Source organism: Camelus ferus, chromosome 2, assembly GCF_009834535.1.
Source record: "Camelus ferus isolate YT-003-E chromosome 2, BCGSAC_Cfer_1.0, whole genome shotgun sequence".
NCBI classification, from domain to species: domain Eukaryota; kingdom Metazoa; phylum Chordata; class Mammalia; order Artiodactyla; family Camelidae; genus Camelus; species Camelus ferus.
The window spans coordinates 34,175,888-34,202,847 of NC_045697.1; the positions used below are offsets into that span (position 1 = coordinate 34,175,888).

A 26,960-nucleotide genomic window follows, 5' to 3' on the forward strand; every position below is an offset into this window, starting at 1 on the left:
CAACTTATATTGAGTGAGGGAGGGAATAGAAGGTCAAGGAGTGAGAAAAGAGACCAAATCAGAATTGTGGTCCTTTTCTCAATTTTTTTTTCTAGGTCTACAACAACAACACATTAACTGTTTAGATTTGATCCCTTTACCCTCCAAGAAATAATTGGCCAAGTTTCAAGTCTAGGTAAACGGATGAACTGTTAACCACAGAATTTCAGCGAAAGAAGAATGAAGCAAACCCCAACCGCAGGCGTTCTGTACTGTAACGTGAAAGTCACAGGTGGAACGGTAAATGCTCTTGGGCTGCTAGGCAGACAGGAAGCTCTGTCCAACAGCTGGAGCTTGGAAGCCCCCTGGCGGCCAAGGCCCCGCCCCCGTGCCGCTGACGTCACGGAAGGTGGGGCGGCGAGCGATTGGCCGTTCACGGAAGCTCCCGGCTGCTCTGCATCCCGCGGAGGGAGGAGGAGGAGGAGAGGCAGGAATTTGGGCGGAGGAACGGAGGGAGGAGGACGTTGTCAGCTCGGCTCGGGCTCCGGCTCTGGCAGCTGAGTTTGGAAGCTGTCCGAGAAGTGATTTTTTTTTTCTTCAAAGGCAAATGGCTGGCGTAGAAGCGTAACCCGCCTCCAGTCTTTGAATTTGTGCTTGGTTCTTCTCTTGCATCTCGGGACTCGTGGTCATCATGCTGTGATGTGTGCCCAGAGAGAAACTGGTAAGGGTGAACCAGCGAACCCCTTTGACGGTTTCCCTGCCTTCCATTTCACTACTCACCCCTCTTTTCCTCTTTCTCTGTTTCTTCATTCTGTCTCCTTTCCCTCCCCCAATAATTGTGTTCAGATTGGATGAGGTGCCTCAAAACTAGAGTTTAGGGCTTTTGTTGAACTTAAAAAGAGAGAGAGAGAGAAACTTACACCATTTCAGTAACTTGACTCCAGGAGAGGAATTATTTTATCTATTCTGAGTGCTGGGGTTTGTGAAAAGATATATTTATGCACGCACAACCCTATATGATCTCATAGTGAAATTGAACAGTTTAAAGCCATTTTGGCCTGTCTCAAAGGTATTAAAGAGGCTGAGGGTTAAAAATGTTAACCCAGTAAATAAACCACGGGTTAATTCCTTAGGAAGAAAAAGGTATTTTTGTTGGAGCTTGCTCAGAAATATCTTTCACCGGAGCGCTACCAAAAAAAAATAAAAAAAGTAAAAAGCCCGCGTGCTTCCTCGCAAACATTAACTTTGCAGAACTTAATTGTTGTTTAGGGCGCCCTTCAACTTACATTATAAACATAATGTTCTACTTTGCTATATATAGCAGAGACACATCTGTTGGTTAGTGAAACTCCAGTCGAGGATCGAGCTCCCTGTCCTTCAGAAATGATGTATTTTAACTGTTCTTAACCATGAGGGCATGTTAACTCAGGTGTTTAGAATGTTATCTAATTAACACCAGCGTTTCTTCTTGCTTCCTTTCACGTGAGTTCTTTCCAAGGAGAAAAACAATTCCATAGTTTGAGAGCAAGCCTCCGACTCTAATCAACCTTGAAAGATGAATCCGCAAAGGGTGGGGTTGGGGACGCCTTATCCATCAAAGTTCGTGTGTCAGAAACGTAACTCCAGGGGAGAGCATTGTTTTTAAATTAGGCAAGGTCACATTTCTGTGAAGAATACCATCATTAAAAAAAATCTGATGGCTTGTTTAGAGCCAATATATAGCACATGCTTATTGTAACAGGGTAAACTCATTCAGTGCCCAGGTGTAAGCCTCCACTCCAATTTACCTCAGAAAGGAGTGTCTGCTCCTTCTGGACTCTTCTATTCCCCATTACAAATACATGTTATTTACACTGAGATAGTTTGTTTTTATTACAAGGGGATCATACTGTATATGTTTTTTAAAAAAAAATCCAACATTCAAAAAAGTTTTAGAGAGTTTTAAAAAATAACATTGTAACTGCTAACTTAACATTTGTTAAATTATATGAAAAAGATGGAGAATCTAAGCGGTCTAAAACAGGATGTCAGGAATGTTTGACCTTTGCATAGCAAGAACTGAATACTTATTCAATATAGTTACTTAGTGACTAAATAGAATTGGAATAGGATGTCGTTTACTTTGGTGCCAGTAAAATGAAGGAAATGCTCAGAATTTGATTATAATTTATAATAGAACAGAGGTGACTCATCTGTTAGATAAATGGACTTCTTAGAATTAATTTTTAAAATTAAGAGGTAAAAAATGTCCACACATTCAAGCCTTCATTACAGGTCTTATTGTCTGATCTAGTTGAAAGTCTTTTTAATGAAGGAAAATCAAAGAAAATGCTACAAACAAGATCGCTTGGGGATTTTCAAAACCCATAGCATTAGTGAAGATACATTTAATAGCTTGTCAGTGCTTGAAAAAAGGAGACTCTGTTTATCACCTTTAAAACAATTACACATGTGCTGGATGCTCTCCGCTCTCCTACACAGTACTTACAGCAGCTGAGCAGCCTTCCTTATCAAATAGAAGAGGTTTGTTCTTAAGACATTATTCCCTTCCTATTGTGAAAGAATTTCAATGTAAAAGGGAACCAGAGGGATAGAATGGAAAGTCTCTAAGGCACGTTCTTTCAGAAAAGCAAAATGTAGAGACCGAAAGACTGATTTCCCGTAAATGCTAAATTGACAGAAGACTGATAAATTGGAATTTTCTTACATAATAGGGAGTTGATCAGAGGTTGCCTCGTATCAGTCTTGGAAAGGTTTTGCTTGTGGTTTCCAGAGGAATGAACAAGAAATGAAGAAATGACCCAGGTCGAATTGGTCTCAAAAAATGGAGTGAATTGAGCTTTGTTGGTATGGCTATACTGGTTTCATCTGCTCAGGGAATTTTCAAAGCAGGTCTCCGTTTATTTTTACTTTAACAGACTCTCCGTGAACTCTCCCCTCTTTACATGTCCTGCCCATAAATACAGCCTATTCCCAACCCTCAGTGGCCTCATCTGTAGCTCGCTATAGTTTGTGTGTCCTGAATTGCAGTTCCTCTGCTATTCCCCAATAACCTCATCTCTTTGAACTTGCCTCAATTTACCTCTTTATTTAGATAGACATTACTATCGTGGCTGGATTTATTTCAGTTCAGAAATCATCTTAGTCATAGAAATGGTACTTTTCACAAAACCAGTACCACTTACAGTAAGAAGTAATAATGGTACTAGTTTCATAAGAGTGTGGCTCTAATGGAATCTTTTTTTATGCTGCTCACTAAAGGGTATATTCATACAATTATTGGAGGTAGTACTATGGGAATGTGTATTAAAACCTGTAAATGTTTGTAGACTTTGACTCAGTAATCTTAGGTCTAGAAATATAGCCTAAGGAAATCATCCAGATTCCACATGAAGATTTATAAATATGCTCTTTACAAGGTTGTCTGCAATATGGAAAAACATTAGAAATAAACTAAAGCCCCCAATAGCAAAATATTTAAGCATAGTAATGTATTATATATCTATATTGATAAAATTCAGTTTCTAAAATATTTTTGAAAAATGTCCTTGTTTAGAAAGTCCTTGCAATGTATTGAGTGAAAAAAGCAAGATTTAATATATTATTTTGAAAGTATGAAATACAATTTTGAAGTGAATACATATATCACTCAATAAATATTAAGTTCTTACTATTTATCAGAAATTGTTCTAAATTAACATTTAACAAGACTGTTTCAGTTCCCACTTGTATACAAGTTCCTGTTTGTATCAGTGGATATATCCACTGATGTAGCATGTACAAAAAAAATTAGATTGTAAGGTTGTAGTTACAGCTTTTTGTTTTTTTAATATTTTCCCTGATATTTCCAAATCTTCTACAGCAACTATTATTTTTATAATCACAAAAATGTTATTTTGAAAAATATCACCAAGAAATACCATAACTAAAATTAAAAGACAAACTCTAAGCTCTAAACTTTATATGCTAGTATACCCTTTTCTAATGATATTATAAAAAGCAGTGAGAGATTAACACTCCTATAAAAAATGATCTCCAATGAAAAATAGACATAAATGGGCAATTCACAAAGAAATGACTTTTCTAAGGTTTAGGGGAGAGGTACGTTAACCTAATAATCAGAGAATACTTAGCATAGCAGTAAGTTACTGTATTTTTACACATCACTGTAACAAACATGGAAAGCAAATCAAAATGTGTGAGGTGGTTGGGAAGACTAATGATATGGAAAAAAATTAAAAAATGAAAAAAAAGTAAGTTACAAAATGATATCATACATTTGAAAAAAATCTGATCTATGCATAGAAACTACTTTATTCACAGAGAATAAGCCAAATGTTAATAGTACTTACATTTGGCTGATGGGATTATAGAGAATTTCTGTTTTTCTCATGGTGTTAATCTGAAGTTTCTAAAATTTCTACAGTGAATATATTTTAGTTATCAGGGGGAAAAAGTCATATCTTAATAAGGCAATTTGTCCTAGAAAGAAGAGCACGTAGACAGTATTATCTTCCCTTTTACACAGCCTCCAGGCTCACTGTGTGTAATTCCATGTCATGTGTCATTGTTTCTGAATTATATTTGCTGGTGAGAACATTTGGATTATAAGGGAAATCAAAAGATAAAACTTACTCTAGTCACATTCTCACATTCACTCTTCTGCCCCCAGCTATTTTCTGAAATAACAAACCCTGTTGGTCTGATTTGAACTTTATTCCTTTCCATTTCCTGTTGATGACATCTGCAAGGGTCTCCTGCTGATAACTCTTAATTAGATACTCCTTAATTTATTTTGCTAAAATCTTCTTATTCCATTTAAGGCCATCCAGAATGAAGAATATGAATACAACTACACTTCTGTTAGGAAAACAATCTTACAAAATTCCAACACTTTATGTAGGATAAATAATTTTAAAATCTTAGTATCTTGATTATGAGAAGGAAGGTGAAAATCAGTTTTAAAATATCCAAAACAGTTGTGAAGTCTTTTTCTTCAATTTATAGTACTTATAGTTATTTAGCCCTATGTTTAAACATTCTCATTTCCCTTATTATAATAATATATAATACATAGAAGGTTCTAGTTTAAAATCTTAATTATCCTTTCTTCTTCACTAGTCTTTCATAGGCAAATATTCTCAGATGTTTTCATTATTACAAAGATTCTCTCTACCTATCAGTGATGTCCTTCAGCCAAAAATTTACATTTCTACCTTGCCAGGTTAGAAAAATGCCTAAATCATTTTTTAAATACATTTTATTGAAGTATAGTTGATTTACTCATGTTAGTTTCAGGTGTACAACATAGTGATTCAATATTGTTATACATTATGCACCATACAAAGTTATTACAATATTATTGACTATATTCCCTGTGATGTATATTATATCCCTGTGACTTATTTTATAACTGGTAGTTTGCACCTCTTAATCCCCTTCACCTGTTTCATCCATTCCCCCATCCCCTCTGGCAACCACTAGTTCTCTGTGAGTCTGTTTCTGCTTTGTCATATTTGTTTGTTGGTTTATTAGATTCTGCATATAGTGAAAACATAGAGTATTTGTCTTTGACTTATTTTACTAAGCATAATACAGTTTAGGCCCATCCTTGTCACAAATGGCCAGATTTTTTTAATGACTGAGTAATATTCCATTGTATATCTATACCACATCTTTTTTATCCATTCATCTATTGAGGAACACTTAGGTTGCTTCTAATCTTGGCTATTGTAAATAATGTTTCAGTGAACATCAGGGTCCATATATCTTTTCAAATTAGTGTTTTACTTTTTCTTTTTTGGATAAATACCTGGAAGTGGAATTGCTGAATCATATGGTAGTTCTGTTTTTAATTTTTGAGAAAACTCCATACTGCTTTCCATAGTGGCAGTGCCAGTTTACCTTCCAGTCAGCAGTGCACAAGTGTTCCCTTTTCTGTACATCCTCACCAAATTGTTACTCCTTTTTGATGATAGCCATTCTGACAGGTGTGAGGTAACATCTCACTGTGGTTTTGATTTGCATTTCTCTGATTAGTGATGTTCAGCATTTTTCATGTGCCATCTGTATGTTTTCTTTGAAAAATGCCTATTCAAGTTCTCTGCCCATTTTTTGATCAGATTGGGTTGTTTTTTTTTTTTTTGCTATTGAGTTAGTATGAGTTCTTTATATATTTGGATATTAACCCATTATCGGACATAACATTTGCGTATATCTACTCCCAGTCAGTAGGTTGCCTTTTCGTTTTGCTCATGATTTCCTTCACTGTGCAATAGCATTTTCATTTGATGTGGTCCCATTTTTTATTTTTGCTTTTTGTTGCCCTTATCTGAGGAGACAGATCCAAAAAAAGTATCGCTAAGACTGATGTCAAAGAGTGTACTGCCTACGTTTTGTTCTAGGAATTTTTGGTTTTAGGTCTTACATTCAAGTCTTTCATTCATTCTTCAAGATTTGTTTTGTATATGATGTGAAAAAAAATGGTCTATTTTCATTCTTTCGCATGTAGCTGTCCAGTTTTCCTAAAACTTATTGAAGAATCTTTTTCCCCATTGTGCATTCATACTCTTTTGTCATAGATTAGTTGAGCATGTATATATGGATTTATTTCTAGGACCTCTATTCTGTTCCATTGGTCATTTGTCTGTTTCTGTACCAGTACCATACTGTTTTGATTACTATATCTTGTAGTATAGTTTGATGTCAGGAAGCATATCTCTAGCTTTGTTCTTCTTTTTCAAAATTGCTTTGGCTAGTCAGGGTCTTTTTGTGACTTCAATGAATTTTAAGATTGTTTTAGTTCTGTGAAAAATGCCGTGGATATATTGATAGAGATTGCACTGAATATGTAGATTGCTTTGGGTAGTATGGGCATTTTAACAATATTGATTCTTCTGATATGTGAGCACAGTATATCTTTCCATTTATTTGTGTCAACTTCAGTTTCTTTTGTCAAAGTCTTATGGTTTTCAGAGTACTGAAACTTTCACCTCCTTGGTTAAATTTATTTCTAGGTATTTTATTCTTTTTGGTGTGATTGTAAATGTGATTGATAGTTCATTATTACTATATAGAAATGCAATGGATTTCTGTACATTAATTTTGTATCCTGTAACTTTACTGAATTCATTTATTCTAATAGGTTTTTTTTTTGGTGGAGTTATTAGAGTTTTCTGTATATACTATCATGTCATCTGCAATTAGTGACAATTGTACTTCTTTTTTTCTAATTTGGGTATCTTTTACTTCTTTTTTTCTGATTTCTGAACCTAAGACTTCTAGTACTATGTTGAATAAAAGTGGAAGAGTAGGCATACTTGTGCCTTACTGTAGAGTAAAAGCTCACAGCTTTTTACTGTTGAGTATGATGTTAGCTGTGAGTTTGTCATAAATGGCTTCTATTATGCTGAGGGATGTTCCCTATATACTCACTTTGTTGAGAGTTTTTATCTTGAATAGATGTTAAATTTTGAATTTTGTCAAATGCTTCTCCTGCATCTATTGAAATGATCATGTGATTTTTGTCTTTCATTTTGTTAATGTGGTATATCACATTGATTTGTAAATATTGAACCATCCTTGCATCCTGGGGTAAATCTCACTTAATTATGATGTATCAGCCTGTCAATGTATTATTGGATTCAGTTTGCTAATATTTGTTGAGGATTTTTGCATCTATGTTCACCAGGGATATTGGCTTATAATTATCTTTTTTCGAGTGCTTTTTTCTGGTTTTGGTATGAGATTAATACTGGCTTCACAGAATAAATTTGGAAATATTCCCTCCTCTTCAGTTTTTGGAATTGTTTGAGATGGTAGGAATTAACTTTTTAAAATATGTGGTAGAACTCCCCAGTGAAGCCATCTATCCTGCACTTTTGTTTATTGGGAGTTTTTTCTTTTTTTTTTTTTTTTTTTTTTTTTTTTTTGATCACTGGGTTAATTTTATTACCAGTAATTGGTCTGTTCAGATTTTCTATTTCTACCTGATTCAATCTTGGAAGGCTGTGTATTTCTAGGAATTTATCCATTTCTTCTAGGTTATTCAATTTGTTGATGTCTAATTGTTCACACTTTTATGGTTGGTTGTGTTTCTGTGATATCAGTTGTAACTTCTCATTCATTTTTAATTTTATTTATTTGGGCCTCTGCTTTATTTATTTTTTTTGATGAGTCTGGCTGAAAGTTTATCCATTTTATCTTTTCAAAAAACCAGCTCTTAGTTTCATTAACTTTTGTGTGGTTTTTTAGTCTCTATTTCATTTCTTTCCACTTTGCTCTTTATTATTTCCTCTTCCTACTAACTTTGGATTTAGCTTATTCTTCTTTCTTTTAGGTGTATAAAGTTAGGTTGTTTACTTAAGATTTTTCTTGTTTCTTGAGGTAGGTCTTTATTGCTGTGAACTCATCTCGTAGAACTGCTTTTGCTGTGTCCATGGATTTTGGAGTTGTTTTTCTGCTTTTATTTATCCATGATTTTTAAAATTTCCTCTTTGATTTCTTCATTGACCCATTGGCTTTTTATAGTAGCATGTTGTTTAATTTCCACATGTTTGTTTTTTTGTCTAATTTTTTTCCTATAACTGATTTTTGTATGTGTTTCATAAGGGAAAAAGAAGGGGGTGTTTTTTTCCTATCTTTTGATCTTGGGTGTATTTTTGGAAGATGATTAAAGGAAGCAAATATGAATCCTCATGACTCTTAGTAGAGAATTTGTGCCTAGGGAATCATTTTCCCTGAGTGTAGAGGTGGGAAACAATACCATTTCCTACTGTGAGCATTAAAATTGTTATCAACTAATTCCATATAAAGTTAGAGTTCCAGTATAGAAGTGTTTCCATAGTGCATCTGTTTACAACATAAGCTATATTCTTTTAATGTACTTTGGATTTAATCAGGGCCGAGTAAGCCTCTCATTAATCGCTGGAAATTTTGTTTGTCGGCTTTCTTGATCCTTCCTGGCCTGTGTGATGTTGAACACAGTCATTTCAGAATATTGTAGGTTGGTCACGTTGCGAAGATGCTAGGAATCAACAGAAGAATCTTGAAATAGGTTCTTAAGTAGGAATTGAGAATCTTCTGATCTGCAAGTGTTTTCTTCCCCACTGACTTTAATTTCTAATATAAAGAGCAATGAAGGTGATATTTGTAAAGCATAACACTTATTTTTGAGATTACTTTGATATCTAGATATGTATATGCTCTACTTAACTGTAACAATTATCTGAACTTTCTGTTGCAGAATAACATTTAAATTCTGTTTCAAACCTAATTTTCATAAAGAAGACAATCTCCTAAAACCATCCATCCATTTAAGTAAGCTGTCTCTTAAAATTTAACCAGCCGTATCTATGAGGTATTTTTATTAATTGACTTTTGTCCAAAAGAGACCTGAATGCTTTACTTGGTTTTGCAACATTTTAAATTACATTCAGGATTTCTTGGCAGCGACACATATATATTGCATGATATTTATGATGAAGTTTATATACTCAATTATGTCTTTCTTGTTTTCTCTGATATAGTATTGAGTATTTTTCTTATTTCATACACATGCTGCTTGTGGGCTTGGATGCGAATATTCTTTTTCAGCTTTGAGGCATCATTGCTTATTTTGCATTCTATTAGGCTGTTCTTAAAAAGCAAAAACTTAAAGGATTGCATCTTTTCCCTGCATCTTAAATGTAGAAGCTATACATTAGCTTCTGTATATGCTTTTCTCCACTATAAGCATAGGCTTCATGAAGTTGGATGGATTTTGTGTGGTTTGAGTTTTGGAATAGTTCTTGATTGAAATAAAGGTCTGTCTTCTAATTATAAAGTAAGTATATAAGTTCATGGTGAAAAGTAAGGGCAGTTACAAATGATACTTTAAAATCATCTACTAATATACTACTTCAAAGTAACCAGTGTTAAAAATTTTTTAAATGTTTTTAAAATGTTAGAATTATATATAGTTGAAATGATACATATACACAGGTCTAAATCATGGTTTAAAATCATATAAACTTTAAGGATTTTCTTGCTTATAAAATTTATTTAAACATCCTATTCACTAGCTGTATTATATTTCCATTTAGATATACCACAATTTAAAAGTTTCCCTTTTTCTGAGCAATTTGGGTTAGTGCTCCTTCCAGTGCTGAACTGATCATCTTTCAACTGAACTTCTTTAAGGTATATTACCTGTTGGCTCCAGAAAATTAAAAGCAGGCCAGACTCTCCCCAGTACTATGAGAAAGCTTGCCTTTGTTGAATGCTATGAATAAAGAAACTCTGCTGCATTCGAGGCGAAAAAAAAAAAAAAAAAGCAAACAAAAACAACAACAAAAAAAACCTAGCTCTTCTTTAATTGCTATTCTTAGGTTACTAGTGAAGTTGAAAATATATATTTTTTCTACTTATTTACAGTGTGTCATTTTCTGTGTTTGTTTCGTGCTCTTTTCCCAAGTTTGCTCTGTTGCAAATATTTAAAACCCCAAATGAATAATTTCTAATACTGCTTTTATACAGTATTAATGTAAAAAGTAGGCCATTGTGAGTGATAATAGGACTCCTTAGGGTGAAACTGAAACAAAAGAGCAGATCCTATACATTAGCTGTGAAAATTTTCAGATAGATAACAAATCTGAATAAATCTTAGTTCTTTTAAGGTCTGAGCATACTATCATATACAATTTTAACAGGCATAAAATCTTGTGTTCAAATTGAGTTAAATAATTTATGACACATTTGTAAATGACATAGTTTAGAAATTAACAGAACTAAGAGCTAAAGTTTGCTTTCTTTCATACAAGTGAGTAAACATACCACACTAGGAAATTTGTGTTCTTCTGTTAGTTTAAAAAGACACTCATGCTAGATTTCAAAAAGAGCACTTACCTGGGGTCTAGCTCCATTTCAGAACTGACTTGTTTATCTGTTGGTGAGTTTTTTAATGCTCTTAGTATTTTCTGCTCTGAGACCTGGCCATAAACATGTCACAGTTTTTCTCATGAGGATTAATCTCTTCAGTATTTCAGATAATGAGGGAATCTCATGAACTTCATGCCTGATCCCTCTCCTGAACTGTGTGCTCCTTGAGAACAAGAACCATGGAGTTTTCATAGGACTTTTCATCATTTTGGTTGCAGTGCCTGGAACAGTATTTGGCTTACATATGGTAGCCTTTTAGTACCTATTTCTTAAACAGATAGGAGGAAAAGAGATCTCTGAGCAGTGAAAATCAGTTTCACTAAGTAAGTCTTAAGTTTCTGTATTCTGCTCCCTGAAGACCATTGAGGTTGTTAGTTCAACATATTTGTTTATTCTAAGGTATTTGGAAGTAGGAGTTAAATCTTTTTTTATTGAAAGTTAAATTTTGATAAAGGCAGATATTTGGGCAGCTAAGAGAGATACAAACCTGTGAAATCAGATGTGAGCATTCAAAACAAGGAGGTCTTCAACTGCTGGATGAAAACCTATGGATATACGTCTGAAGACCCTGAGGGCATCACTATATGAGAGCACTTTGCAGTAATTGGTGCTTTGAGCTGTGGTGCTGAATTCTCAGAGAATTTATTTAAAATGCTGTATAAAATGCAGGAAAATTGAGAGTGCATTCGTAATGATTTCTTGTCACGATGAAATTGTTTTGATACTTGAGGGATAAACCTTAAGCCTTCTGAAAAAAATAGAACTTCCTTCATGAGCGTTTTAGAACAAAGAAATTCAAGTACCTTGATATTTTTTTAAAAAGTTTTATTTCCTTCCTTTTGCAGTCTTGTCAGTGGCTATTTTGGGGTTACATGCTGTAGATCTTAATATGAACTATAAGACCTTGAAGATGCATGATAAAAGCTGTAATGAGATATGAAATAACTAAGTTTATATCACATCTAGAATTGGTGTGTATGTGGTGGTTGAAGGTATTCTGGTCTTTACTGCATGTAAGGGAGGTGTTATTTTATTCATTCATCTGTATGTGCATTCCACAAATTGATAGTGGAAGTCTACTCTGTGTCTGTTAGTGCTCTAAGCCTAGGTTACATCCATGGACAAAAAAGAAATTCCTACTCTGCTGAAAGGGGAGACAACAGTAGCTCAAATACAAAAACAGTTATATATTGATAGAAAATGACTTAAGAATTCTATGAAAAATGGAAGGAGAATAGAGATTGCGAGGCAAGTCTGTGTAGAGGGTAGAGTAAAAGGGGAGAAGCAATAGGTTGGAGAGGACATTGGGAGGCAGATACGTATGGCACTGGTGGCTGTTATTATAATTAAGATGGGAGCCTTTAGAGACTTTTAAATTGTGGAAATGTCAGGTTTTAACTTGTGTTAACACGACAGGTAATAGTGTTGGACTAGGTGATAGTGGTGGAGGGGACTGCTGAGTGGTGAGAATCCAGATGTATTTTAAAGGTAGAGCCAACAGAGTTTGCTGACTGACTGTATGTGGGTCGTGAGGAAAAGACAGGACCCAGGATAACTCAAGGCCTTTCAGGCTGAGGATCTAGAAGGATCAACTTGCAGTCAAGTAACTGACAGGGCTAATCTGTAGGGTGATCAGGTTTTGGGGAGAAATATCTGGAGCTCAGTTTTGCATGTGACACCATCTGGAGATGAGCCCAAATGGAGTTGAGCTGCCCAGGTCCGTGCTGGAGGGTGGTTACGTGGGGGTAGTCTAGAAGCTCTCTTCTGATGGCTTTGGTTTTCTCAGTAAAATAGAAACACAGTCATCAGCAGGAAGGAAGTTGAGAGGGAGGTATGGAGAATTGAGAAGAGAGCCTGAAACAGTTGTCTGTCAAAGTGGGAAAGTGAAGAGACAGAAATGCTGTTGCAATTGGCGTGTATGGCCAACTCGTGGTTCATGGTCAAGAATTTAAGGTAATCTTAATCAGGGACATTATGTATTTCTCTCAACCACTTTCAACTTGTAGGTACTGGAACAGGATATATGGAGATTTACTATAAAGGCTCTGAATGTAACTAGGTTCAGGGTTTTGCAAAGACAGAAGTGAAAGAGGAGCTAAGAAGTTGAGAGGATATACAAGGAACTGATAGCTGTGTTGACCACAAAATTCAGACTGTGTAAGCAGGGAAGTGAGACCAGGCAGGAATCAGAGGCAGGGAGAACATGGTGGTGGGTCAGTTGCTTATAGGTCCCTGTGGGATCAGAGGTTATTGAAATCAGGGTGAAAATGAATCATTTATTTTTATTATTTTTATGTAGTGTATCATGTTTCAAATGTATGGAAAGAGCTTCCTATCGAATGCATCTAATGAATTTGTTAAACTTAACTTAACACAAATATTTGAATTTATTTGTTAACTTCAGTCTTTCTAATGAAGCATACCTTTGGTATTTTTTCCTTCTCAATGACTTAAGTTCTTTTTTCCTTACACTTGTCCTTTTCTTTCTCCCAACCCTCACTTGCTTTGGGAGGCTGCCGGATGCTGTGTGCTTCCTGCCAACCTGTTGCTCAAGAGTTTGTCTGCCCAGTATCAGAGCCTTCTAATAACTGCAGAGGCTGTTACTCCATCTGAGATATTTGGGTTAGACTTGGGCAGCCACTTAACCAAGCTGTGTCACTTGGGTGAGTTTCTCACTCTGAGCCTCAATTTCCTCGTATTTAAGTGGGGATAATAATATGTACTTTGTTCTAAGGACTAAAGTTAATATATATTTATCTGTAGCACAGAACTTGACATGTCTTTATGAATTATAGATATTGTTAAGACCTTAGGTTTATTGAATTGATAATGTTTTATTAGAGTTGAAGAATCAAATCTCAAAAGCATACAATTCTGTTGTTTCAGTAACACATTGTTCTAGGAGCATCTAGGATTATCAGTGTCAAAATATGGTGTTAATGTTTGCTGCCATTGACATTTTAATATGTGTTTATGTTTTTTCAGCTTATTAAAGAATAAACTGAGACACATTGGGAACTCACTATGAGTATAGTGAGATTTTTTTCCCAGTAACAGAGATACATGCATGTAATTATAGCATTTTCCCTGTCTTTTTGCTGGCTTCATTCAGTTTTGAGCTAAAGCATCAGCCAGAGGTAACTCGTTTAGATGTGTGGTCCCTTCAAGAAAGATGAGGTTTGTTGAAGAGAGATAATGAAAATTTCAGTGACTGAGTGGGAGGTGTGTGTGTGTGTGTGTGTGTTTAGGCTTTATTCTCACACAAGAGAATGGAGGAAGCTTTTTATGTTTAATATAAGCTTGGTAACACTAAGAATGGGTCACTTTTTCCAGTGTAAGACAAGGCATGTATATACCATTATATTTTATACCTCTGTCTTTCAAAATAAACATACTGTCTTTGAAAATTCTAATTTGACTCTTCATCAGCAATGATGTAAGCCTGCCACTCTTCGCTGGGGAGGATCCCTTCCCTCAGCCTGAGTTAGAGACTACTTCTGTCGTATGAAACAGTATATTGTATTTCTGTCTGCTCAGTAAGAGTGTCTATTTTTCAGGTCGTGGTTGTTGAATGAATTGGGATTGAGTGAGCTTGCTTTCAGCACTCTTTTCCAGAAAAGGGCTATGTGCTGGGTGGAGCTGACCTTTCCCCATTCAGCATTCCTAAAAATGACAAAACTGTCACAAAGATTTCTTTGTTAGTAGTCAAGGATGCTATGACTTTGTTTCTTATCTACCTGTATAGCACTTCCTTTCATAATAATAATCACCAATTATCAAAAGTAATTACTTTAGATCGATGTTTTTGGTGACGTAGTACCCTTGCCTGGCCTTTTGTTTTTACCTAAAATATAGACTGTATGCTTCTACTGAAGATTTAGTTCAAGAAGTTCAGTTAACAGAAAATGTTAAACAGCATGTAGAACTCCCAAGATGACTTTATTTGGCAAATCTGATTCCTCCCACCTAATGAATAGCCCTGAGGATTATATGACTTTATTATTCAAGAGCCACACTTTTTCCACTAAATAAATTGACCCTTGTCATCACCAAAACGCATATCAGATACATCTACAACTGTCCATATTTATCTTCTTTTCCAAAGATGATTCAGGGTGAGGGAAAATACTTCCTCCTTTTATAGATAGGACTATAGTTACGAAGAGAGCCATGCCGACGTGTCACCCTGACACCTGATGCAACAGAGAAAGCAGCAAAGATGTCAGATGATCTCGCTACCATCATTATTACCCTCAGATAAGGAGTTGACGTAATAAGCCTCTTAGAGAGTTGGACGAGTCAGAGATGGTCCAGATTGGAGCAAGCCCAAGATTATCAGGGCTCACTGTGCTTCAGGCTGGGTTATCTGTGGTTGATACACAGCACAAGGAGGCGCGTAACATCCTGAGTCTATGGCAAAACAGTTCTATCTTATTCTCAGAAGCCCACCGCTATAACATTTCCCTATACTTTTTATTGACCCTGGTAGATAGTAACTTCTCTTTCTTCCAACGATTGGAGCATATAAGAACTGTGATACTGTGTTGGTACTTTTTCATCATGGTTGAGAAGAAGCTTCTAAATCTGTCAAGGCCAGGACCCATTGTTCTCCCTCGCTGAGCTTTTGGAAGTGTTGGTTGAAATGGATTGTAACTCTATTCGACCTACAGAAGGAGTCAATCCTGAAGCCCTCGTCACCAGCCTTTGGGGATTTTTGTGTAAACTAGACCTTCACTATTATTGCAGCCTTCGATGAGAGGGCCTGCTTGTATCAGCTGTCAAGTCATTGGTACATCGCCTTGGTCTATACTCTGAAAGGAGATGGGCTTCCCCAAACCATGAGGGATCTGTAATAAACTGATCACTCTCACTTTCAACTTGACAGTTTGAAATAAAGTTGCTTAGAGCAGTGGTTCTCAGAGTCTGGTCCTATGCCCAGCAGCACCCGCACTGCCTGCGAACATGTGAAACATGTAGATTCTTGAGCTCCAGCCCCGACCTGCTGAATCAAGACTCCAGGTGTGGTTCAGGGCATTCTGGTGCGTGCTGGAGTTTGACAGCCAAAAAAAGAGCGTCTTGAAATGACGTTTTTCTTTTTAAGACAAGTGAGCTCACGTATATATTTCAAGTTGTTTGTTGGCTGGTGATGACCTCAGACATTTTAAAATACTAACCAGGTCCAAGGAAATTCATTATCCTGTATTTACCTTTGGTAATCTGCCCTGCTACGAGCTTCATTATTAAGCATTCATTAAGGGATATGTCATTTTAGGTACGCTCTCTTACCAGATGACTTCAGTTTTTCATATCATCTAGAAAAAATAGACTACAGTTAGAAATAATTTAATCCTAAATGATTGTATTTGATTATTTAAAATTTTATATGTAAATAGTATTGTACAGTCAAAAATTGCATGCCCTGGGTTCTGAAACCTCTTGGACCTTTTGTTTCTTCCTCTGAAAAATGGAAATGAAACTCCACACCAAGTTGTGAAATTTAAATAACATGTGAAATGTATTTCATGAACAGTAACAATCATTACAGAAGTGTTAGCATTGCTTAGAGAACAAGTACTTAGTTCATATTTATTTACATTTATTTCTGAAGTTAAATGATTTTATGCTTAAAATTGATAGCTTGTAGACTTCAGAACATTTTCATTATTGTCAATTTTTTAGCTTCTGTGAGTGAAAGGAATATTGGATCATATAGCATCATGCAGACCTAGTGCTGAGGGCAGCATTAGACTGTTTCATAGCTATTAATTACAGCTTGTTTCTTCAAAAAGTTTAATTAAAAAAATTATGAATCAGTACATTTTCACTGTAACAAAGAATAGGAAGAAAAGTTAAGTCTCTTCCGATTCCCTTTTTATTCCCATCTTAAGATAACCAGTATTTGTAGCCTCATGTGAATTGTTCCATACTTTTATCCATATTGTTGCAAAGGTGTATAAATGTACGCATATCCAGGCAGTTTGTGTTAAGTGAAGTAAGTCCAGGCCAGGCCAGTTGTAGATTCAACAACGCAGTAAGAAATTGAACTTAGACCTGTGAATCTGTAGTACAGTGAGATGGCCCTTGGTTACTAATCACTAGACCCTGATCTGATGTGGCCCCCTCTTCCAGCCTAAGAATTTGAAAAGGCAGTGGGCTTGTGTTCCAGGCTTTTGTGACCCAGCAGCCTCGTCATTCCCTCACAGCTGACAAAAGTACTAAACGATCTTCATGAGGAACCAGGCAGGTGATGGGAGCTGTACCCACTCACTTGTGTCCTAGATCTTTGCACATCTTGTTTACTGATTAGGCAGTAAATCAAAGGGAAACTTAGACTGTGTCCAAGTTCCCATTTTCCCCAGTCTTTGAACCCAGGTCAGTCATTCCGGTCTGTTCCTCAATTCATTTTTACAAATATTGGATCATTATATTTATATTTCTCTGCCATTTGTTTTGTTTTATGTTTTGCTTCAATACATAATAGTCATCAGTCCAGGTCAGTGGTTGGAAAGATGACATTTTTAATAGATGCATAATAGTCCATCATGTGGCTAATGTTATAATTTAGTCAGCTGTTCTCCAGTTGAAAGATGTTCACGATACTTCCAGGTGGTTGTTAGTACCCCCAAATAAAACAACTATAATATACATTCTCGTACATTTACTTATGGGTCAGACTCCCCAGAGTGGAATTGCTGTATCAATAGCTATAAGTATTTTAAATTTTAAGGGATACTGTCAATTTTTTGAGGGGGAGTGGAAGATTGTAGCAATTCACACTCCCTTTGCCAGAGGGTTTGTTTCTCCCTTTCCTCATCAGCACTGGTTATAGTTATTCATTTTAATGTTTATGAATAGTATGGATAAAAGCAGATGTCTCCATGATAGCTTCAGTTTACAACCCTCTGGTGACGAGTGAAGCTGAATGTCTCTTCATATCAATTGGCCCTTTGAATTTCCTCTTTTGAGACTTGCTTATTCATCTTCTTTGCCCAATTTTATTGGGCTTTTCATTTTTTTCTTATAAACTTGTATGAATAATTTGGATATTAGGAATATTAAGAGTTTGCTAGTTACTATGAGCTGCATTTGTCTCTTGATTTTTTTTTTATGACTTGTACCATATAAGATAAATAAATGAATAAATTGTCTTTCCTCACTTCTTAGGAAAGTTTTTCCCAGCTAACAATAATAAAATATTCTAAATTTTCTTTTGGTAACTTTACTGTGATTTTTACATCTAAGATTTTAATCTATCTTGAGATTTGTTTCTTAATTTAAAATTTATTAAATTTTAAAAATTCACTAAAATATTTTAATACAAATCTATTTTTAATGTAGAAAGTTAGGAATTTTGCTTTCTTGTTTCCAAGATGGATGACCATTTATTCCAGAGTTAGTAAACAAATTACCATTTTCCCACTGAATTGAAATTCCACTTTTGCTATGTATTATCTTCCTATTTATACAGGGATCTACTTTTGGACCTTCTGCATTAGTTTTCTATAAATGACCACAAATTTCTGGCTTAAAACAACCCTAGCTCATTACTGTATTGTTCTGTAGATCAGAAGTCCAGGTCCAGTGAGACTGAGTGTTTCACTCACCTCCTCAAAGACTGAGATTAGGGTGTCATCCAGACTGAGTTCTCTGAAAACGCTGGGGAGGAATCCACTTCCAACCCTATTCAGATTGTTGGCAGAATTCAGCTCCTTGCGATTGTAGGACCTAGGTCGCCATTTCCTTGCTGGCTGTCGGTTGAAGATGCTGTCAACCCCTCAAGACCATGAGCAGCCATTCTTTTGAGTTGCATTTCATTTGCTAAATTTTATTGAGTTTTTCCATCAATATTCACAAGTAAAATTAGTTTATAATTTTCTTGTGGCAGTTATAAAGAAGTTCATACATACATATTTTTAGTACATACAGATATTTATATAATGATTATTGCAATAAAGCATTTTTTCTACCATATAATTGCCTTGCTGTGAAATAGTATTGCAAATTGGGTGTGTGTAGCATTTAGTTTGTATTAATCTCATATCCAGTCCCTCTCTCCTAGTGTTAACATGTATTAAAAATCTTGATCTTTAGGATCTATGGTCATATTAATTAACTTTAAAATTCTAGATAAAATGCTAATGTCAGTTCCTTAAAGCAAGATGTCCAGAGTCAGGTGGCTTTTGACACTGCATTTCTGGATAAAATTAGGCTTCGAGTGGCCATGCTGAGCCCAGGAACATGCAGTCTTCTTAGCACAGTTAATCTTTAATGGTATTTTTCCATCACTAACCAACAGCCAGTTTGTTATAATCCAAATTTTCACATAGTAGTAGTTTGTTCTTAAACTAAAGATGAAGTTAGGAATGGAGACTTCAATAAAACCTGTGTAAACTATAGCTTTGTTCTTTCTCCCTATCTTTAAGGACTCACTTAGGACTAATGTATCCAGATCTAAAATATTCTTTCTTGTTCTAACTGATAAGAATTGATCTTTAAGCCCTTAGTTCTTGGTATGTTAAAATTTTTTTTGTGTGAATTTTCAAGGCAGGGTTTCAACCACTGACAGAGTATCAGGTCAAATAAAGCATGGGACAGTTTGGTTTATTAGCAGAAAACCATGGCAAATCAGCTCTTCGAGGAATGGGTTAAATCTTAGAGTAAATGAATGATGTTCTTGAAAGATCCTAAAAATGCTTCACAGTAAGTTAGAGCTTTTGTCTACGAAGTTGCTCTCTTTACCCCGGGAACCATCGGGGCGGGGCGAGTGGTATTGCTCTGCTCAGCTGGTTGGTTGCCTGGCAGGCTCTCCAGTTCAGTGGAGGGCAACCTTGCTAAAGCTGCATGTGACCAGGTGGTTGAGTGTGAGCTACATACGGTTTGAGAAATTAAACATAGATGAGTAACTGAGCATAGTTGTTAGTATCAGTACTGTGCATACCAATTCTCAATGGATACTCATGAATAAATCCTGGGTTTGAGAGAAAAATGTCCCAGATAACCACCACAGCTGCTAATCTTTACTTAGAACTTACTAGGGTTCACACACTGCTCTAAGGGCTTTACATATATTAACTCACTTAATCCTGACAACAACCCTTTGATCAAGGCTAGCTGGCAAGTGGAGGTGGCGAGAATTGATGTCGGCATCTGGCTGGCTCCTGAGTCTCTGCTCTGAATCACTGTTTACTATTTATTGACCTTATAAATTTATATCCAGTAGGAAAGGAAATAATGATTTTCTGAAAGAGTCCTTCAGGCCCGGAGAAGCAGATTCCTTCTGTTAATAAAGGTCAAATGATGCAATCACAAGCTGAAAGTGATTGCTTCTGTCTTCTCAAACTTTGATCTTTTCGTTTTGCTTCGAATGGAAGGGAAGCCAGGCTGAGCTGTGAAAGAGGAAACGGGCTGTTTTTGTTTCCATTTCCCACACTACTTGCTGCTGCTTTTCTGTAAAATTCAATGATCAGCTGCCGCATGTTGATCATCTCACTTTGGCCAAGCATTAGACTCCGTGGAGTCTGGAAAGGACTTAGCCGTGTTCCCTGACCTTAAGAACGAAGCCACCCGCCGCGCCTTGTAGCAGGTACAGTGACGGCACCGTGCTCGGGACTGTAACGGGCACAGAGAAGGGAATGCTTTACTGTGTCTCCTGTGTCACTCCTTTTCAGTCTCCCCCACTCTGAGGTAAAGCTAGAACAGTCTAGAGGATGAATAGGGGCTGGCATGGTGAATGGGTGTATGATTGACCAGCCTTCCAGAAGGAGGGAGCAGCATTTGCAAAGGTTCAAGGTACAGGTTATACCTGGCAATCTCCTTAATAAGTCACCTGGGTGCTTATTAAATTCCACCTTCATGGGCCCCATTCTGTATCCTCTGAATCAGACTCTCCAGAGGAGGAGCCTAGGGGACTGTGATTAACAGGAGCCCTAGGGGGTTCTTGTCAGGGGGAGCTTGGAAAACATCACACAGGTGGCATACGGTTTGTTCATGAGCATAGAATGAATTTCGGGGAGAGTGGCTGAAGATGAGATCAGGTGGTATGAAGGTCATTTTATGTCGTGCCTATCTTTGGGGATTGTTTGAATTTCTATTTGTAGCCTACTTAACACTGCTTGCTTCTCAAGTATCAACAGAAATGTTGAACGAAGCATTTACTTTAGACTTGGACAACTTTATTTAATTTGCAAGCAATGTATCGAAAGTTTGGACTTCAGCCCAATTTACAGGGTTTCCAACCTTGACTTATTTATGCTGAGAAACAGCCAAGGAGGAGAGTGGGGAACAGAATTAACATTGTTTATCTCCATTGTGCCCCATGACTCATAAAGGTGTCTCATCTCATGCGTTGGCAAGCTGAGGCCAAGAGGTTAATTATGTCGGCCACAGAGCTATTAAGTGATGCAACTGATCACTGGGTCGATAGAGCAGAAGGAATTGATTTGTCCAAAACTGGTGATCAGAGGGCTCACTCACTCACTTAAAATAGGTGAACTGGAAAATGCAGGGTTTAGGTCGGGGTATAGTGAAAAAGCTTCTGACGTTTGTTACCATGTTAACATAAATATGTGCCCAATATTCTGTATTTTTTTCTTTTAAAAGAAGCTAATTTTCAGTATTTCATGTGAATTTATCTCCATTTAAAAATTTTTGTCCTATATTCAAACAATTTAAAACAATATGTTTGCCAACACTGTGATGCCCAGCACATCACTGGGTAGAATTTCGCTTAAGGGCTGCTGGTGTGTGATTCTAGATGAAATAATCCCTAAAGGCTATGCTTTAACATGTCATGGTTCTTGCTGATTCGTGATGAGGTATGATTTACTGTGATTTGCCTTCCTTTCATATCTTAAAGAAATGGTTCTCGAATATTTATGTAGAAGATTAATAACAGAGCCGTCTCTAAGTATCAGTATACTTTTAACTTTGCTAGGGGAATGTGGAAGGATGAAAAGGCCACTTGCTTCTGGCTTCTTGCTACTGGGAAAAGGGTTGCCCTCCCCTGAGCCTTCCAGTCCAACTGCTGTTTTTCGGTGCCTTTCTGCCGTAAGAGGAGCTCAAAGTGGATCCGTCCACTTGTGTGTACACTTTCAACCCATGTGGAGCCACATGCAACCAGTGTCTTTCCAAAGGATGTAGAGCAGCAAACTGATGGACCTTGAAAACAATTCAGTACAGCTTGGCCAGTATTAAAATGAGAGAGGCTGAAAAAGAGAATTGAGTAGAAGGAAGATGGCATGCCTTGCAAGTAGGAAGGGTAAGAATTGCTTTGTGGAACTTTTGTTTCAGGTCTTTGTGTGTATGTGTATCCTGTGTTCCAGGTTGCATCATAGAATGTATTTCCCACCGACCTGACAGTTAACTAATTTTGAAAGCGCTGAGCTAGAGTAACTAAGTAGATCCCTGGTCAGTCCTTCTCAGTCTAAGATGGTATAAATTCTAGGCTGGAAATTTCAGAGGATGTTTACCACGTATTGATTACCCATGCACGTGGTCTTTTTTCTTCAGTCCCTTGAAAACACTAACAGATTATCATGTGTAGATCAGTCCTTTGATGAAGCATCAGTTTTCAGGAAAGAGCGGCAGTGCTGAACAGAGGGAGAGTCATTACAAGATGGTGAGCTGCATGGCCTTGGAGAGCAGGATGAGACTGTGGCTGAGGGAGGATGCCGAGCAGGGCAGTGAGCCAGCCCCAACTCTGTCTCCACTGAAATTCCTTGAGAATGCAAAGTGGGAAGGGAGAAGACAATGTGTGAGTGAACAGAGCACCTAATGCAAGTTTACAGGCATTGAAAAGGCACAGGGGAAGGTGGACCTACGAATACTTCGGCAATGAAATGTTTTCCATTTGTACATTTGCCTCTTTGGAACTGAGTGAATGGAGAAAGATAAGGTTCTTGAGTAGGTTTGTGAAATGAAAAGCTGATTGTTTTTGTGAGCCAGTGAGGATTTTTGCTAGTGTGAGTTTGTTGGATACACCATGAATGACCTGAAGTCAACACCTCCCACGTACAAATCATTTCTAAGTTTGTGTTCTCAAGAAGTTGTATTACAGAATTTAAAAATCTAAGTAGAATCTAGATTGCTGTATGAGATTGTGGATTCTAGAGGGATACATACTCCTATGTCTTAATAAGAATTTAATTGCAAATGAGAACTCTTTTAAAAAGTTTCCAGAAATAAAATAAAATTGTATTAATTTCAGCCTTCTATAAAAGAGGAGGTTTGTCATAATGGTCACCTGATGGGATGAAATGCGTGAAAAGCACATAGTGCTCATGTTAAGTATTTTACAGTATCCGTTGATTCACTGGTAAAGCACTATCTTGTGTGCTTACTCTGGGGGGAGATTTCTGGATATTTTATGACCTACTTTAGTAACTCAAGCTCTCATTACTAGTTATAGGTTATGAAGCTGTTTTTACATACAGTTGACCCTTGAACAATGCAGATTTGAACTGCAGAGATCCACTTATACTGGGATTTCTTTCAATAGTAAATATTACGGTGCCATCGGATCCCAGTTGATTGAATCTGCAGATGCATAGGAACTGTGGAAATGGAGGGCCAAGTACCAGTTATGGGTGGATTTTCTCCTCTGAGGAGGGTGGGCACCCCTGAACAACACCCCATGTTGTTCAAAGGTCTACTGTATTGGAGTGAACTGGAGTGAATACTAGGCTTTTTGAATTACTTCAGAGATAGATTTTTTTTTTAAATTATATTGAAGTGATAGGGTTGTTTTGGCCAATCAATGTGTATCGCTATCTGTGAGCAGATAAATTTGAGAGAGCAAACTCCAAAGGACAGAGACCTGATAAGGATAGAACCTTTTTTGCCTTGGTTCCGTCACTGGTATAGAAGTGCTAAGACTGACTTCATGGATGTTTTCTCTCGCTGATGACAGAGGCTGCGTGTTGTGAGTCCAGTGTCCAGACAGACACCGTTGGCGGCCATTGTGTTCTTCCTATTAAAAGTGACTTTCTGCCTCTTCCTTGTTTTTCTTACTTTACTTTAGATCATATAAGTTTTAAAGCTCTGATGGACTCTTGTAAGATTATTATTTGGACTCAGCTTATTTTCTGTAAATACAGTGATAAAGTGATGCTACGTGACTGTGATCTCTTGGCTGCTCCAGGACCAGTATAGAGGAGACAAGTGTATGGCCTAAATGGATTATTAAAAAATATTGATTGACTAGAATTACGAGACTAAGACAAGATCTTCCAGTGCTGCTAGGTAATGATGTATGACTCATGATCCATGAAAGCTGGTTACAATCTTAATGTCCTTAGGGGAAAACTGTTCATTTCTGATTAGTTTAACTACTTTAGAGAAAATAATCAATAGACATGTTATAAACTTAGAATGAAGCTTAGGGAGGAAACAAACTTAAATAATTTGCCCAGACTGCTTCAGTACCTTGAACACTATTTTGCACCTGAAATTACATTTTTTTTTTTGAAGTATAGTTGATTTACAATGTTGTGTTAGTTTCTGGTGTACAGCATAGTGATTCAGATGTATATATACGTTATGAGTGGCCTTTTAGGTGCTCTCTCGTCACTTAGGTAACCAGGTAATCAGCCCACGGGGGCAGATGGTGTATGCTTTATTTTGTAAAGATTTCGTTAAAATGGAGGTCCAATGACTGGCTTTACTTTCACATTTATACCTTGGACCATTGGGTCATTTGTTTACTGAGTATAGAAAAAAATGAATTTTATTATCATTACTCTTTTCAAGACTTTCTGGAGGCTAACGAGGAGTGTTTTAGTGGGATTTTCTTTGTTTTGCTAGATCACCGACACAGCGTGGATCTCGCCACGTTTTGGACATGACTGAGCTTCTCCAATGGGCCAGATATCACTGGCAGCGGCTGGTCGGTGGGACACCCAGGGAGGACGGTGAGAGGCCGTACAACTATTTCTCTCTGCTTGCCTGCGGGGGCAAGCCCTCTCGGACCCCCAGAGTGGCGGGAAAGCACCGGGTGGTTGTCCCCCACCTCTGGCCCTTCAAGGACGAGTATGAAAAGTTTTCTGGAACCTACGTGAATAACAGAATACGGACAACAAAGTACACCCTTCTGAATTTTGTGCCAAGAAATTTGTTTGAACAATTTCACAGGTACTTTTATTTTTTGGAAAAAAAATAGAATGTCTTTGTCATTCTAGTTGGTATATAAGATTTTTCATTTTCGTAATATTATATTTGCCCTAAGCCTAAAGCTTACGGTGTTATCTTTGACGATTCTGGTGGAATCTGTTGTGAAACAACGACCCCTTACATTCACAGCACTTTATAATGAGTAAGATGCTTTCTCTTGATGAGAGAGATACTGTTTTCCTTGCATTACAGATTGGGAAACCAAGTTAGACGCTGTGGTTTAGCCAGTGGTGAGAAGGACGAGCCTTGAGTCTTCTTGCTCTTGCTTTTGTGTTCTTTCCATGAAACCATGCTGTGTTTTGATTTTAGCCTTTTCTTCTTGATAATAGGGGGAAACAGCTCTGAAGCAAACCAGACGTAAACTGTTATTAGGTGAAACAGCAACGTAATTCAGTTTACTATGTTTATTGAAGCCATCCTGTAAGTTCAGGCACTGAAGGAAATGCAGGTCTAAATGGTGCTTCTTTGCTTATGGAGTTTTATATTTAGCACAGGAAACAAGATTTGAATACAAACGATGAAAAGACATAGTGGATGTGTTGAGTGTTATAAGCTACCAGCTAGTAGGGAAGCCTCGAAAAGAGGAATAATACTATTAGCTAGAGCTGTAGCAGGGAAGTGGCATTTGAACTTAATTATGAAGGGTGAGATATTCAAGGCAGAGTTGTCTGCAAAGCACGCTTCAGATGGAGGAAGGAAGGAATATGGGTAAAAGCAGAATGGCAGTAGCCGAGATTTGCTGGAGGCCTGGGAAGTGGTCCTCTCTGCTAACACAGTTAGAGGCCAACTGAAGGCAGAGAGAACATTTAGGAAGATGCTGCATATATCCTGGTGAGTTGTAATGGAGACCTGGACTCAGAACAATGTGGGAGGGAAAAGAAGGGCCATCTATTACGGATACTATGGGTTAGATGTAGGGAATTAAGTGAAAGGAGTAAAAGATGATGTGAACAGGTTGAGCTGTGATGACCAGGAGGATTAACAGAAAAAGTAAAGGCAGGAGTCAAAAGAAGCTTGACTGGAAGATTGTTTTGTTTCGGGAAATGTTGAGTTTGAGCTGCTAATGTGAGTATAGAGATTCTCTGCATTCATTGTTCATTCCACGTATCTTCCTCCTCATTTTTCATACTATGTTCATCCATATACATTTATTGAACAGGGAATATGCTTAAAATACAGATGTGAACTTGTTGAATTAATGGCTTTAAATGCTGTGGGTGTTTCTGTCTTGTATGGAGTTTGTAATCTAGTGCACTTGATGGAATTAGGATGTGGAACTTGAACAAAGTTCAGTGCCCAGCACTATAGAGTTGGATGCAGTTAACATGGAAATAATTGAAGCCACAGAAGTAGCAAAAAGGGCTAAGAAAAAGATGTCAGCGTGAAAGGAATTGGAGATAAGGAAGGAGAAGTGTGCATAGATTATTTTGAGAAGTTTGATCAATGGGAAAAATAAGTGATACAAATTCAAGGGTCATGCAGGTTTGAGATTTCCTTTATTTCTTGTAAGGAAAGAGGCTGTTTGAATTTATCTTGGGGGCAGTGGAGAAATATTTGAATATTTAAAATAGAGGAATAGAAGTTCCTTAAAAAGTGGTTCTGAATAGCAGAGTTGGTCTCAGGGGGAAGTAAACTCTCAGTTTTTTCTACTTATTTTGAGCCTTGTTTGAATGTAATATTTGGACAAACAAATTAACTTCTGAAAGTGAGAGGTGGTTATTGGTTTTTTTGTTGTTGGTTCTGTCTTCTGTTTCTACAGTACGTCAATTCTGAATTCCCTTCAGTTTTTTGAACTTTTCAAAAAGAAAAGAATACTTCCTATTGTGCTTTATGTGTTATGCTTTATATTATAGTGTTATACAACTCACAACTGTCACACGCCAATATTTACTATTATA

At 36.9% G+C, this 26,960-nt stretch overlaps 1 protein-coding gene across 3 annotated transcripts in view; it reads left to right on the forward strand.

Annotated features, from left to right (window-relative positions):
• Nucleotides 1-457: 457 nt before the first annotated feature.
• ATP10D (ATPase phospholipid transporting 10D (putative)) overlaps nucleotides 458-26,960 on the forward strand; it is a 94,031-nt gene continuing 67,528 nt past the window's right edge. Inside the window, exons 1-2 of one of the 3 annotated variants that reach the window (XM_032496944.1) lie at nucleotides 458-700; nucleotides 24,697-25,023. In XM_032496944.1, the coding sequence (XP_032352835.1) occupies nucleotides 24,734-25,023 (290 nt within the window). In that variant the 5' untranslated portion in view covers nucleotides 458-700; nucleotides 24,697-24,733. The remainder of the gene's footprint in view (nucleotides 701-24,696; nucleotides 25,024-26,960) is intronic. The other 2 variants (XM_032496938.1, XM_032496935.1) reach the window with 2 other exon arrangements.